Below are 15,338 nucleotides of genomic sequence, written 5' to 3'. Positions count from 1 at the left end.
TACAACAGTAGGAAGGAGACGATTCAGTCAATTCTTCTTCCTGGTTGGTAATCAGTTGGTTTTGACCAGAACTGTACATGAGGAGCCATCAGGTAAGGACAGGTTTGAATGCTCTTTTGATGATCCTATGAAATAAAGGGGCAACTAGTGGTTGATGCTTTTGTTCTCCATTAACTATTTTTGTTTCTCAGCAGGACGTGTGGTAGGTTATTCACCTTTATCACTGAGGTCTATTGCACTGATACCTACATGTAGGCTGACAGGGCCGAACAGACGATGCCGGCATCAAGCATTTGAAGAGCGCAAATGGTGGAAAATCAAGAGGTTGGGTTTCGCTCCTGAGCACTTGCCTGGATGAGTGCAGCTCCAACAACACTCAAGAAGCTCGACACCATCCAGGACAAAGCAGCCCACTTGATTGACACCCTTTCACAAACATACACTCCCTCCACCACCAACGCACAGTAGCAGCCATGTGTACCATTTACAAGATGCACTGCAGGAACTCACCAAGGCTCCATGACCACTACCATCTAGAAGGACTAAGGCAGCAGCTACATGGGAACCCCACCACATGGAAGTTCCCATCCAAGTCACCCACCATCCTGACTTGGAAATATACCGCTGTTCCTTCACTGTCGCTGGGTCAAAATCCTGGAACTCCCTCCCTAATAGCACTGTGGGTGTACCTACCACATGGGCTGCGGCGGTTCAAAAAGACAGCACATCACCACCTTCTCAAGGACAATTAGGAATGGGCAACAAATTCTGACCTAGCCAACGAAGCCCAGATCCCATAAAAGTGAATTTAAAAGACATGCTCAGGCTCAGCATATTTGCAACACCAGTGTAACTCTGTCATTGAAAAAAATGGCAGAAGATGCCGAAAATCAGAAGCTCTCCTTTCCAAACAAGGCACCTCCAACTTTTGTGGGGGCAAGAATGGGTTGGATTAGGATTTGTGCATGTGTGCTTTCAAGAGGCTGATGCCAAAATTATTGAGCAGCTGCCTCCACTAATGTCAAATTTTACTTACCCATGTATGTGAAACGCAACATGCACAGGTTAGAACTGGTGGAACAGGTCTGAAATTTGTGGAATCCTTTGTAGAGATGGAGTACCTATTTGGATATGGTCCTGGGAGGGTATCCATCGGGAGAGGTCAAATTTGGTATAAAAATATGCAAAATAATTCATAAACCCATTACCCTTCAGGCTCATTGGCACTGTCTAAAGTATCAAAATGAATGGTCAAAGGCAACTGTCAGAAGAAGCAGTCAAACTGAACTGTCAATTGGAACTGTCAGGGCATTTAAACCTCCTGGCCTATAAATCTCTGGGGAAAAAATGTCTGGAGTACTTAAAAAATCATTGCTTGCTATTTCACTCTGTCTGTTAACAGAAGCCTATGGGCTACCATTATTGGAGAAGTGCATGATAAACTTCCATTAACACAGAAGAGTGCCTTCCATGTCACTGTCTTATTGGCAGTTTCAAATGGTTATAGACTCTTTGAAGTGGGACAACGAATTTTAATATTTGTTTTGAGAAGAGATTAGCACTTTAATAAAATTTGAACGAGTAAATGTAATTAATAGGTTTTACATAAGTACATAAGAACTCGGAGCAGAAGTAGACAATTCAGCCTCTTGAGCCTACTCCGCATTTAATACGATCATGGCTGATCTCATCTCAGCCTCACCTCCATCTTCCTACCTGTTCCCATAACCCTTCATCCTGCTGCTAATTAAAAACCTATCTGTCAGCTCCTTAAATTTGTTTAGTGTGCCCGTGTCCACTGCATTCTGGGATAGAGAATTTCGCAGATTCACAACCTTTTGAGTGAAGTAATTCGACTTCATTTCTGTTTTAAATTTGCACTCCTTGGCCTAAAACTACGGTATCTTGTTCTGGAATGTCTGCCAACGAGAATCTGCTCTGCATCCCTGCTAATCTTCTGTAGCATCTTATATAGCTCAATTAGATCTGTCATTTTTCTAAACTCCAATGAGTATAGGCCCAAACTGCTCAATCTCGCTTCAGAAGACTTGTCCTTTATCCTTGGAATCAACCCAGAGAATCTTTTTTATGAATTAGGGTGTTTTGTTGAAAAAATGTCAACAATAGACACTTAGAACTTTATTTCCATCTTCAGCATACATCATGAGGTCTGTCCATTATAGATAATGGATGAATAGACATTATGGGTGTAAGGACAAAGTGTGATGCTGGGGGAATGGGGTGGCATGAGTTGTCACTAAGTTCTTAGAGAAGCTATAGGGGAAGAGGTTGGCATTAGAGTGTGAGGGGCATTGAAGAGTGTAAGAGCATGAGATGGCCTTGGTTGTCCTGGATGTGGCATGGGGGGTGAGGGGTTATGAGGATTGAGACTTGGAGGGCTGTTTTTTGTTTCAATGCTTTAAAAAATAAATATTTGACAATATACTAGTGCACCATGACAGGGCATTAGCCCAGTCCACCTCTACACCTCTGCTCTCATTCCTGGGGGCGACAGGCCCTACTCAAAGAGAACTTTGCCACCCGAGAACAAAAATCTCACCTTCCAGGGCACTTCCTCCCAGGTTGTGTTTGCAGAGTTGGGAATGTCCCAACTAAAGGTTGTGTATGATTGAAATGCCCCAAAAAAAAATCAGGGATAAGAAGGCTAGGAGCAGAAACCGGTCAATGGAGTCGGAGTCAGTTTCAGTCTTTTTAGGTATTTCCAAATTCACAATTTTTCAAGTAAAGCTTTTCCCTCCTTAACTTTGGTGCCACCCTCTTCCCTGGTGCAGAAGAGGGTGGGGAAGCACAGTAGAACAGTGGGGGGGGGGGGGGGGGGGGCATGGTAGCACAGTCGTTAGCACTGTTGTTTCACAGAGCCAAGGACCCGGGTTCGATTCCCGGCTTGGGTCATTGTCTATGCGGAGTCTGCATGTTCTCCCCATGTCTGCGGCAATTTCCTCCGGGTGCTCCGGTTTCCTCCCACAAATCCCGAAAGACGTGTTTGTTAGGTGAATTGGACATTCTAAATTCTCCCTCAGTGTACCCAAACAGGCGCTGGAGTGTGGCGACTAGGGGATTTTCACAGTAACTTAATTGCAGTGTTAATGTAAGCCTACTTGTGACACTAATAAAGATTATTATAAAGATTCTGTGCGGGATTCTCCATCCCTGGTGCGGTGCGCCCTCACCAGCAGGGGGATTCTCCATCCCACCTGTTGGCCAATGGGATTTCCAATTGTGGGCAACCCCACACCGTCGGGAAATCCCCGGGTGTGGATGCGCTGCCGGAGCAATAGAGAATCCCGACAGTGACAATTCCAGCCCTCTGTCTCTGGCTAGGCATGACCCTGGTGGGGGTGGGAGGTCTATTTTGGACATATATGGCCATATCTTTTGAATGTATTATGCTCCGTGGAATGGTGTGTTTGAGGAAATGGGAGGGTGAATTGGATCCCATTCTTAATTGTGAGGTTTGGAGTGAGGCCCTTCACAGAGTCAACTCCACGTCTTCATGTCCTTGGCTGAATATGATTCAGTTTAATGTTTTGCATCAGATGCAATTGACCAGGGCTAGGTTGAGCGAGCTCTTCCCTAAGGTTGGGGATAAGTGGGAGTACTGTTCTCGTTGGCTGGCTAAACATACACCTATGTTCTGCTCCTGCCCCAAGTTGATAGGCTTCTGGGCTTCTTTCTTTAACACCATGTTGGACAGACTCCAAGTTGATTTGGACTCGTGAAGGCTGGTGGACATATTTGGGGTGTAGGACTCGCCGGTGAGTCAGTTTGGGATGAAGGCAAATGTTCTCACCTTTGCCTCATTGATAGCCTGGAGGCAAATTCTGCTTGGGTGGGACTCTCCCACTCTGCCTAGTGCCTCTGCTCTGGCTGGGTGATCTAATGTAATTTCTGCATTTGGAGAAGATCAAGTTTACCATCAGGGGGTGGGTGGAGAGGTTCTACCTAAGATGGCAGCCATTTATGTCCTTTTTTACGGAGTTAGTCATCGTCAGCTGTTTGGCGTTTAGGTTAGTCTTTGTGTTTAGATTAATTAGGTGTGTGTGTTTTTTGTCTTTTATAAAATTTTCCTTCAATGTATTTTTCTGTTTGATTGTTTTGGGTTGTTTTGATTATTATGAAAAATTTCTCAATAAAATATTTGTTTAAAAAAAGGGATGTCTGCGCTCCAGACTCAGGAACGAAAATCGAGGCTCAGGTAGAATGGGCAGAGGCTCCACTTGAGAATGACTTCAGAATATTCTGGCGATTCAGAAGAATGAATGTCCATGTAGATTTCTGTATCTGCCGACCACAGATCAGCCAAGTTGTCAAACAGTGACGGAGGTGGCCTCGGGAAAACTTTCTCTGCTTTACGAAATTTGAGTAATTTTAAGAGTCTTCGGATTTTTCAGAGTTAGCAGTATATTAAAATAAAAGTAGGCTTTCATCTTCATGTGCTTAAAATGATCATTCCCCAGATGGAATGAATAGAAAATGTGAACAGTGAATAATTACCTCAGTACTCCGCTCCCACTGAATTGCCCCAGGCATCTAAGAATATGCCATTGGCCTGTGCCTGTAGGAATTGCAACAATAATCTATATTTGTACAGCATCTTTAAGATATTAAAACATCCCAGCGCATTTCACAAATGCATTATAAATCAAAATATGGTACCAAGCCAGATAAGGAAATATTGGCTGGGGTTTTCCGGGCTGTCCACGAGCCACATGATTTGTGATGACTTACCGAATCCCGATCAGGCCAAAGTCAGGATTCCTGCCAGGCATCAAACTGGTCACAAATCTAACAGTCCGCTCCTCCGGCCACATGGGGCTCCCGACATCCTCAGTCCACTACGCCAGACCAAGCAAATAGCTCATGAGTATTTTTTTACATCTCATTGACAGCAGGAAGCTTGCCAGCTTGGATGCTCCAGCACCCCAGTCGAGAGTCCTACTGGTATGCTTTGGTGTAATATTTGAGGAACATGGACCTGGTGATTTGCAGTCCAAGAGGTGGTAAGTAACCTCCCAACAATTACCACCAGGATGCTGACTAGGCTCAGGGGTGTGGGAGTCAGGGAGCTTGTGCTGGGCTGGAGGGAGTCAGGACAGGTGTCTTCCCTGGGATCGGGCTTGTTTGGCTGTACAGCCCACCTGCAACCTTTGAAGCCTTTAAACATTAAGTCAGTATGTATAAATTATAGTTTTCCCATAATAAAGTGAAAGCGATCCCATCTGTACCCCAAAGCCTTTGATTGCCAAGTTTAAATAAACAATCTGAACCTTCTCTTTGAAACTGCCTTGATCTGTCAATCAAAGAACTTATAGCAGGCAAGGGAGCGTGAAATTGAATGTAAACATTGCAGTTCTAAGCTTTCAGCCCTCTAAGCATATACACAGAACTCTATACTTTAAAGGACAATAAAATTGATTGTGTGGAAGCAGTTTCAAAGGTTTCCACCATTTTAAAGGGATTACTTTTACCTTCATCTCATGGCCTTTAAATTTTGCATAATGACAGACTTTTTAAAGGGGTTAAGGGACAGGTTTGGTTTGCCCGGGTGGAAATGCCAGGGTGCCAAGCTGGTAGTACAAAGGTCCTTGGGTGTCAGGTTGGCACTGCCAGTGCTCAGGGTGGTGGGGGGCCTTGCCATTTGGAGCAGTGGTTCCCAGGGGTCTCCCCAAGTTTGGTGGGGTGGGGGGGGGGGTCAATAAAGCTGAAGTTTGTTAGCAGGAAATCTCTAACTGTGGCCTCGGCAGAGAGAAACTCCCCAGAGCCAAAAGAAATGTCAAACTGCCGTTGAATAGCGAGGTGATTTTCGGCATTGCAGCGGCTGAGAAACACCCCGCTAAATGTGCCTAACAGCAGACTCCGTTGGAAGTCCACTGATCTGCACCCTAAGGCCTTGGCAACTGAAGGCATGGTCAACAACAGTGTAGTGATTAAAATCTGGGATGCTCAAGAGGCCAGGATTACATGGGTGCAAGTATTTGAAAATAAGGATGAGAATTTTAAAATCGAAACATTACTTGACTGAGAGCCAATGAAGGTCAATGTGCACATGGATAAAAACTGAATGAAACTTGGTGTAAGTTAAGATACGGGGCAGCAGATTTTTTGATGACCTCAAGTTTCTGTAAGGTAAAATATAGATGATCAACCAGGAGTGTGTTTGACTATCGTCAAATCGAGAGGTGACAAAGGTAACAAGCCTATCATTCAGAATCTAATGAGGCGAATGGATTATTTCCAGCATTCTATTGCAACCCAACATAAACCAACAATTTGGGGTCACCCTGATAGGACATGGATAAGAAGAATTTTCTTCTCTCAGAGGATTGCGTGACTTTGGAACACTCTGACTCAGAGTGGGGTGAAAGTGGGGTCATTGAATGTTTTTAAGACAGAAGTATATAGATTCTTGTTAGGTAAGGGAATCAAAGGTTATCAGGGGTAGATTGGAATGTGGAACTCAACACAAACAGATCAGTCATGATCTTAGTGAATGGTGGAGCAGGCTCGGGGGGTTGAATGGCCTCTTCCTGCTTCTATTTTGGATGTTCATAAGAGCTCCTGGAGACAGGGTGGAGATTCAGCAAACAAATCTCAAAAGTGTTATTTTTCTCCCTCTCCTCTGCAGCATGCAAAGAAGGCCCTGAGCCCAGCAGCTGTTTGATACCGAATGTTTATGCACCAAGTTCAGTCAGCAATTGGATCTGAAGTGCCCTCAGGCTTTGTAAATGGCCCAAGGGGTAATAGATGCAAGTAGATGCTCTTTCCCACTATAGTGAGGATCACTGTACATTACAAACAGCACTGTTACGTTGCTGTGTTATATCTAGTATGGTCAAAGAATTTGTATAAGTATATTGTATTGATATTCATTTGATTTACTCTTTAACGGCACACTGAATTCTGAATTTGAAATTCATCAATTGGATTCGTTAAGATCAACTTGTTGAATACCAAATTGGAAATAATGTCAATATCTTGGGTGACCCTGTGCTCAAAAAAGATGGCATACGTTGAAATGTATTTTAACATTTATCTCTTTGTCATATGTTTCCCAATAAGAAAGGCAATGAATGGACTTCTGTGACAAAAGCCCTCAGTGCCAAATGTAACTCTGGGCGAAATTCTCCGACGCCAAGCAGGGTCGGAGAATCGCCTGGGGCCGCCGAAAATCCCGCCCCCGTTGTGGCAGAGATTCTCCACCCGGGAAGTGGCGGCGGCAGGAATCTCGCCACTCCGATCGGAGAGGCCCCTGCGGTGATTCTCCGGCCCGGATGGGCCGAAGTCCCGCCGCTGGGAGGCCTCTCCCGCCGCCAAGGTTTAAACCACCTCTGGAACGGCGGTATCAGTGGCGCGAGCGGGCCCCCGGGTCCTGGGGGGGCGGGGATGATCGGACCCCGGGGGGGGGGGGGTGCCCCCACGGTGGCCTGGCCCGCGATCAGGGCCCCCCGCTCAGACTCCGGGCCAGTGCCCTGGGTGCACTATTTTCCTCCGCGTCCGCCACGGCATCCGCCATGGCGGAAGCGGAAGAGAACCCCACATCGCGCATGCGCCAGCAGTGACGTCAGCGGCCAGCTGCCACTGGCGTCACTGTCGGTGCATGTGCCGATCGGCGAAAGCCTTTCGGCCAGCCCCGTTGCCGGGGGCGCCGGTTTTTTGAGCCAGTCTTTTGGTGCAAACCGCTCCGGCGCGGGGCTGGCCCCCAAAGGTGGGGAGAATTCCATCTTTGGGGAGGCTCGACCCCTGAGTGGTTGGCGCTACTCCCCTACGCCGGGACCCTCCGTCACGCCGGGTAGGGGAGAATGCTGCCCTCTATTATTAATAATCTGATGGTGGCCCATATGCATGGCTGCCATCTAATGTGATGCACATCATATAATGTTGTCAAAATATGCAACATTTTCAGATCTAGTGAAGAAGAAATCTGTAATCTCAATAAAAATCTACTTTTACTATAGTTGGTCATCCACTGGTGTGAGTAAATAATTTCACTAGCTTCGCACAGTATCCTAATTCCTTTGCATAGATTCCTGAAAACTGATTTCTCTGAAGCTTAGAATTTGACAGTACGAAAGTGCACATTGGCCCTGAAATTCCATGAGGTCTCCTTGTCCAGCTGCATACAACCCCAGACAGTCAGCAAAAATAGGGGTTTGTAGCCATTTATACAATTTCTCCAAGAGTCTATTGGACTCACATTGATGAATCTCCCACACAATTTCTAGACAATTACATTATATATTCTATCAGATAAGGATGCACGTCCATGCAAAGTGATCTCACCTGCGTTAATTTAAAAGCATTATTATTTTGACTTAGATCTATCTGAGTGCTTTGTTGCTTTAAAACAATCGGGCTGATTTCAACTAATTGGGAACAAAGTCCCATAGTAAATGCGTTTAGCCACATGGTTCCCGGCGCTCGCAGTGCCAAGATACACATGACTGTGAAACGTGACTTGCATTGTATAAGGGGCCTCAGCGGGGCACTTACCCCCGTTTTGTACACAGGGCAGCTCCGCTCGCCGGAACACCGTAGTGTAGCACGAGATCGGGACACCACCCAGCCCAAACGCACAATGGAAGGATCCCCAGACCCCCGCACCCTCCCCAACACCTACACAGATCACCCCACGACCCGATCGAGCCTTGGCGACCTCAGGTGAGCAAATGGGGACCAGGCAGAACGTCACTTGTGGGGATCTCCCAGGGGATTGGGAGCCCCCAGCAGCATGCCCTTGGACAGGGTAGTTCCATGGCACTGCTGGTGCCACCTGGACATCCTGGCAGTTCCACTGGACACTTTGGCAGTGCGAGGCCGGCAGCCAGGTGGCACTGCCAGGGTGCCAGGCTGGCACTGCCAAGATACCAGGTTGACACTGCAACGTGTAAGAGACAGGGGGCTGGATTCTCCAAACCTGATGGCAAAATCGTGGCTGGGGCCACAGCGGAGAATCCAGTTCCTCGCATGGAATCAGAACCGGCGTCGGTTCCCCGATTCTCCGGAGCCTGAAAAGCAGCGTACCCCCTGACCGGCAGAAGTCCCAACGGCGTGGATCTAATATGGTCCTGCTGGTCGGGATACTTCTGCGGCTGCCCTGGTCGGGAGCGGGCCAATCGGAGGGCAGGGGGGTCCTTATACGTTACAGGGTAATGTTTGGGCGGGCGGTCAGTGTCAGGCGCGCGCCCGATTGGGGGGGGGTCTATTTGTAGGCTCCTGCCCTGCGGTCTGAGTCCGCCATGGAGCACGGCGCGGCCGCTGGAGGCCGCCGTCGTTTGCATACGTGGCCTCTGACCCTGATGTCCGGGGGCCCGTATCTGCAACAAAAGCTGCAAGGTCCACACCGGGTCCCTGCTAGCCCCCTGCAAGACTAGGAATATGTGGCCCTTTCATGCCAGTTTTTCTGGCGTGAAAGTCCACAATATTTATGACAGCGTAGGGATGTCCTAAAAACAGAGAATCAAGCCCATCATTTATTAACCCATACTAATAGACCACTTGTGGCATTTGATTAAGCCATTGAGGTGGTGATAGGGGATGGAGGGGAGTTGGTTGCTGCAGTGTAGAAATTCAACTCACAACTGCCTATTTTTCATTGACTTTGAATATTGTTTTCTGATCTGCTCCATCCAAACTGCACCAGAATTACACCCAATGCCATATTGACTTTGGAGGCTTTTAGTCATGCAGACAATGTTCCTGATAGCAGCAGGAGTCTAAAATCTACTTGCAAATAAAAGCCCCGAGGCTCATTAAGGATGCTTCTGCCAAACTGTACTTTAGGAGCATTGTATCTGTTGACTGTTAAACTCTCCCATAAATCCTTAGCGGCAACAGTCAGCATTGAGACTATACCAGTGTTCATTTTTTTTAATCCTCAGCTGCTTTCAGGCAAGTCTCCAGCAAATAGTTTCAGACTGCCTATAGACTTCTAGGCCTACTTCTGGAAGTGTTGGCCATGCTAGTGAAGTTAAAAAATGTGAAGTTATTTAGCTGTACCAGGGGCATATTGACTGGAAGATCACACAGAATAAGAGTTGCAAGTCAGATCAAAGAGACCTGCAGCTGCTGGGAGAACGTCTACCATCTATCATCCTCACTTTTCCGAAATAACTGACACATTCAGTGCACCTCCTTACAATGGTATCACTGACATGCAAGTTCCATCCCACCAATCAATGGAGCTGCCAATAAACAACAATATTGCTGATAACTTGCCAATCCTCATCAAATACGGCATGAGCCCCATGTCTCTTGCCAATGTCACTGGTATATACATGAGACTGCTCATTTTGCTCCTGTTTCCTCTTTAATTTCCTATCCTGAAGTCTGCAACTTATTTGTTTCGCGGCTAAGATGGAGACACCTGTCTACAAGCAGGCTTCTCCATTTATAACGGGTTATAATTAGTGTTGGAAAAAATTGCTTCCCCGAATTGTAATCAAAATATGAAGACTGGGATGATGAATGAGAGATTAGAAGGAATAATCAGTTTGGCCAAAGAATCAGGTTTTACAGAGTATTTTGAAGGATGCCCCAGTGGTGGCGGTGTTAAAGAAGGGAATACCCCAATCAGCTAAAGGCCCAACTGGCAATGCTAAAATGAAGGGAATTAAAATGCATAAAGTCAGACGAGTGTGACTTTGAAGGCAAAGTAGGGGTGGAAAAGTTGATAGAAATGTGGAGAATGAGGTAGTGGGTGGAGTTAAACACAGGTAAGAATTTTAAAATCTCAGGTGTTGGGAGAGCCAAGATCAACGCACCTCAACTGCAATTGGAACTAAATGCAGGATGGATACAGGTAACATTAGATAAACTGAAGTTTACAGAGTGTAAAGGATGGGAGGTCAGTCAAGAGAGCATTAGAATAATGAAGTATGGTGAGAGTCAGCATTAGATGGGCTGAGGTAAGGTGGGAATTGAGTTTGGAAATGAAAATAGGCAATCTTTATAATGGAAAGGATATGGATATGGAAGTTCAGCTTGCAGTCAATAGGATGAAATCCCCATTCAAATGGTTCCTGTGGTGAAGAAGTCTGAACAGGTAAATGTTGGTCATTGCAACTGCTTGTCAACTCCTAAGGTTCATTGGAGGGTAATTGTAGCACAATGTAAATTTCTGGCTCCTAGTGAGAGAAATTTGACATGAACTAATTGGCATTTTTCTCTTTTTTTAAGAAGGTGGTTCAAAATTCTCACAACGCAAAAGAGCTTGAAGCATAAAGTCTTCAGGGTAGAGAATGTAAGCTATTAAAAAAAAAACTTTTGCATATATGAGTGGATATTCATTTAAATTAATTAACTTTCAGGATGGTTGCTCACTTCAACATAGGTGAAGAAGCACGTGACGTAACCAAACAATGCACACTAACTTGGCAAATGATTCAAAGTGCATAATATTTTGAGATCACAACTGTTTTGACTTTTTCTTATCCAAACTAAATTATGTACTATAACTCTTGCAATTTAAGAGTCAGACACCCCTGAATCTACCACAGAGTAGATATGTTAATCTAGCACCAAGCAAATGTCATGTGTAACCAAAGGAGTAAATGCCATCCAGTGAAGCAAACTTTAAACACCTGCATGAACTGCAATGGAAAAAAATCCACAAAATTGCTATTCTGCTAAATTATTTAAGGTTAATTTAAAAAACAATTCAATGCCGCTGTTTAAATTTAAAATGCGCTGTTAAGTAACAATACAACACAGCATCTATTTATAAAGATCAAAATTTATCAAATAACAGTCCTTTTTATCCATCAGATGAGTGAAAGTTAAAACATACATTAGGGTATTTATTAGATGACAGCCCACAGTTATTGTATTAATATGAATTACATACTGAGTATTTAACACCATATTTTGATAAGTAAATGAATATAAACATTGCAAAATACACAACTAATGCAGTTTTAAATTAATTTACATTTTGAGACTAAATACAAATGTAATATTGAATGTTACAGCAATTATATTGAAACAGCTTTCAAGGACACTGCTGCATGCATTTATAAGATTGAATTGATGTGCAAGCAGTGTACTAAGCAAAAAAAGGCAAGCTCCCTTTGTCAGGCGCAATTGCAACACATCTTTGGCCAGACACTTACCCGGCTCGCAAGACGAACATCATCAAGACGGAGAGATATAATTTGAAGCAAAAGGAAGAAGATGCATAAAGCAAAAAGGTGGAAAAACAATGTTTCTCTGAACCCATCGCAGACTATTGGTGGAAAAACCCTGACTCTGCTGCTGTAGAACAATCCAAACCAGTCTGCAACCGGAACTGTACAGACAAATGCTAACAGGCAGTGAAAGCAACCACAGAGGTTGTAGAGCCGTTCTAATAAATTATAGCAATGCGTTTTCCTACAAATCAGAGCACAGTGGGGTGGGACTTGCAAGCTCAGTTGTGATTCACAATCAATTGCACTGAAGGTTTGTTGTCTTTCTGTTAAAAGGTGCATTACTTGCAAGATGCTTTCTGAAATTCTTGTTATCTAAAGAATTTAGAGATGTAATTCTTACATTTCAGCTTTCGTTTCGCATGACTCCAAATTGCTTTGCTAATTTTTAAAAATACTATATAAATATGCATGTATCCCTTAAAGGAGTAAAATGTTTTAAGTAGCATTGACTATAATGTTCTATGATCTTCAGCAAATATCTGTTACAGAACAGGATTGAATCAAGCTTCAGCCAGAGCAGGGGTCACCTGCCATATTTGATCAACATACATGTGTTGGTTCATTAAACAAAGCTAGAAGAGACATATATTCACACATAGGGACCCATTGCCCGGAAGCAAAAGGAACATTGAGCTTTTTTGTAATTACCTGGGAGCATATAATTCCCTGCTTCTTTCTCCATGGCAACATCTCAACCAATCAGAGTCAATTTTCCAACCTATAACACCCTTTTCCCCTCCTATTACACCCTTTTCCCCTGTAGTATAAATTGTTTTAAATTTGGTATTCTTGTATTTGTCCTGATGAGTGCAAAATGAAAAGATTTGGCAAAACATCTCTCTTTTCAGTAATATTCAAGTGCTGTACTGCGATTAATGGATGTTTTTTTCTGAGTGGAGAGATCTAACGACAGCAGCATGCCAAGTGTTTTTCATTCTTCACTATATACAAATTACGTGAACTGAGCATTGCGGGTTAAAATATCAGATGTTGCAAATGACATAAAAATAGGGAAGATGGAAAACAAGAGAATTGCAAACAATGCCAGGAGGACTTCCCCAATTGCTCTTGAATAGGTAGCGATAAGCCACTTCTGGAACTGCTGCAATCTCTACTGATTAATAAATGACAAGTGTAAGAATGCACTCTTACTTCCCCCTCCCTCACAAAAACTTTGCTCTTGTACTTTTTCGCCGTTAGATACCAATAAACTTCCAATCTTGGCAGGCAGTGGAGCATAACTAAAAATAGAGCGATACTAAAGATGCAGCACCATAATTTGATTTCACGCTTGCAGTCACCAATCAGAAATTGACATAAGAACATAAGAACATAAGAACTAGGAGCAGGAGTAGGCCATCTGGCCCCTCGAGCCTGCTCCACCATTCAATGAGATCATGGCTGATCTTTTGTGGACTCAGCTCCACTTTCCCACCCGAACACCATAACCCTTAATCCCTTTTTTCTTCAAAAAACTATCTATCTTTACCTTAAAAACATTTAATGAAGGAGCCTCAACTGCTTCACTGGGCAAGGAATTCCATAGATTCACAACCCTTTGGGTGAAGAAGTTCCTCCTAAACTCTGTCCTAAATCTACTTCCCCTTATTTTGAGGCTATGCCCCCTAGTTCTGCTTTCACCCGCCAGTGGAAACAACCTGCCCGCATCTACCCTATCTATTCCCTTCATAATTTTAAATGTTTCGATAAAATCCCCCCTCATCCTTCTAAATTCCAACGAGTACAGTCCCAGTCTACTCAACCTCTCCTCATAATCCAACCCCTTCAGCTCTGGGATTAAACTAGTGAATCTCCTCTGCACACCCTCCAGTGCCAGTACGTCCTTTCTCGAGTAAGGAGACCAAAACTGAACACAATACTCCAGGTGTGGCCTCACTAACACCTTATACAATTGCAGCATAACCTCCCTAGTCTTAAACTCCATCCCTCTAGCAATGAAGGACAAAATTCCATTTGCCTTCTTAATCACCTGTTGCACTTGTAAACCAACTTTCTGTGACTCATGCACGAGCACACCCAGGTCTCTCTGCACAGCAGCATGCTTTAATATTTTATTTTTTAAATAATAATCCTGTTTGCTGTTATTCCTATCAAAATGGATAACCTCACATTTGTCAACATTGTATTTCATTTGCCAGACCCTAGCCCATTCACTTAACCTATCCAAATCCCTCTGCAGACTTACAGTATCCTCTGCACTTTTCGCTTTACCACTCATCTTAGTGTCATCTGCAAACTTGAACATATTGCCCTTAGTCCCCAACTCCAAATCATCTATGTAGATTGTGAACAATTGTGGGCCCAACACGGATCCCTGAGGGACACCACTATCTACTGATCGCCAACCAGAGAAGCACCCATTAATCCCCACTCTTTGCTTTCTATTAATTAGCCAATCCTCTATCCATGCTACTAATTTACCCTTAATGCCATGCATCTTTATCTTATGCCTTTTGTGTGGCACCTTGTCAAAAGCTTTCTGGAAATCCAGATATACCACATCCATTGGCTCCCCATTATCCACTGCACTGGTAATGTCCTCAAAAAATTCCACTAAATTAGTTAGGCACGACCTGCCCTTTATGAACCCATGCTACGTCTGCGGAATGGGACAATTTCTATCCAGATGCCTCGCTATTTCTTCCTTGATGATAGATTCCAGTATCTTCCCTACTACCGAAGTTAAGCTCACTGGCCTATAATTTCCTGCTCTCTGCCTACCTCCTTTTTTGAACAGTGGTGTCACATTTGCTAATTTCCAATCCACCGGGGCCACCCCAGAGTCTAGTGAATTTTGATAAATCATCACTAGTGCATCTGCAATTTCCCTAGCCATCTCTTTTAGCACTCTGGGATGCATTCCATCAGGGCCAGGAGACTTGTCTACCTTTAGCCCCATTAGCTTGCCCATCACTACCCCCTTAGTAATAACAATCCTCTCAAGGTCATCACCTGTCATAACTTCATTTCTATCAGTCGCTGGCATGTTATTTGTGTCTTCCACTGTGACCCAAAAAACCTGTTCAGTTCCTCAGCCATTTCCTCATTTCCCATTATTAAAACTCCCTTCTCATCCTCTAAAGGACCAATATTTACCTTAGCCACTCTTTT

General features: G+C 44.3%; 1 protein-coding gene across 3 annotated transcripts in view; it reads right to left on the bottom strand.

Moving 5' to 3' along the window:
• Window positions 1-12,346, bottom strand: part of gabrg1 (gamma-aminobutyric acid type A receptor subunit gamma1) — a 175,727-nt gene extending 163,381 nt beyond the window's left edge. For 2 of the 3 annotated variants that reach the window (XM_038791289.1, XM_038791290.1), the window contains exon 1: window positions 12,129-12,346. In XM_038791289.1, coding sequence (XP_038647217.1) covers window positions 12,129-12,235 — 107 coding nt within the window. In that variant the 5' untranslated portion in view covers window positions 12,236-12,346. The remainder of the gene's footprint in view (window positions 1-12,128) is intronic. The other variant, XM_038791291.1, reaches the window with a different exon arrangement.
• Window positions 12,347-15,338: the final 2,992 nt, after the last annotated feature.

This window comes from Scyliorhinus canicula, chromosome 3 (assembly GCF_902713615.1).
Source record: "Scyliorhinus canicula chromosome 3, sScyCan1.1, whole genome shotgun sequence".
NCBI lineage: Eukaryota > Metazoa > Chordata > Chondrichthyes > Carcharhiniformes > Scyliorhinidae > Scyliorhinus > Scyliorhinus canicula.
This window is presented reverse-complemented; position numbering and strand designations above follow the sequence as displayed.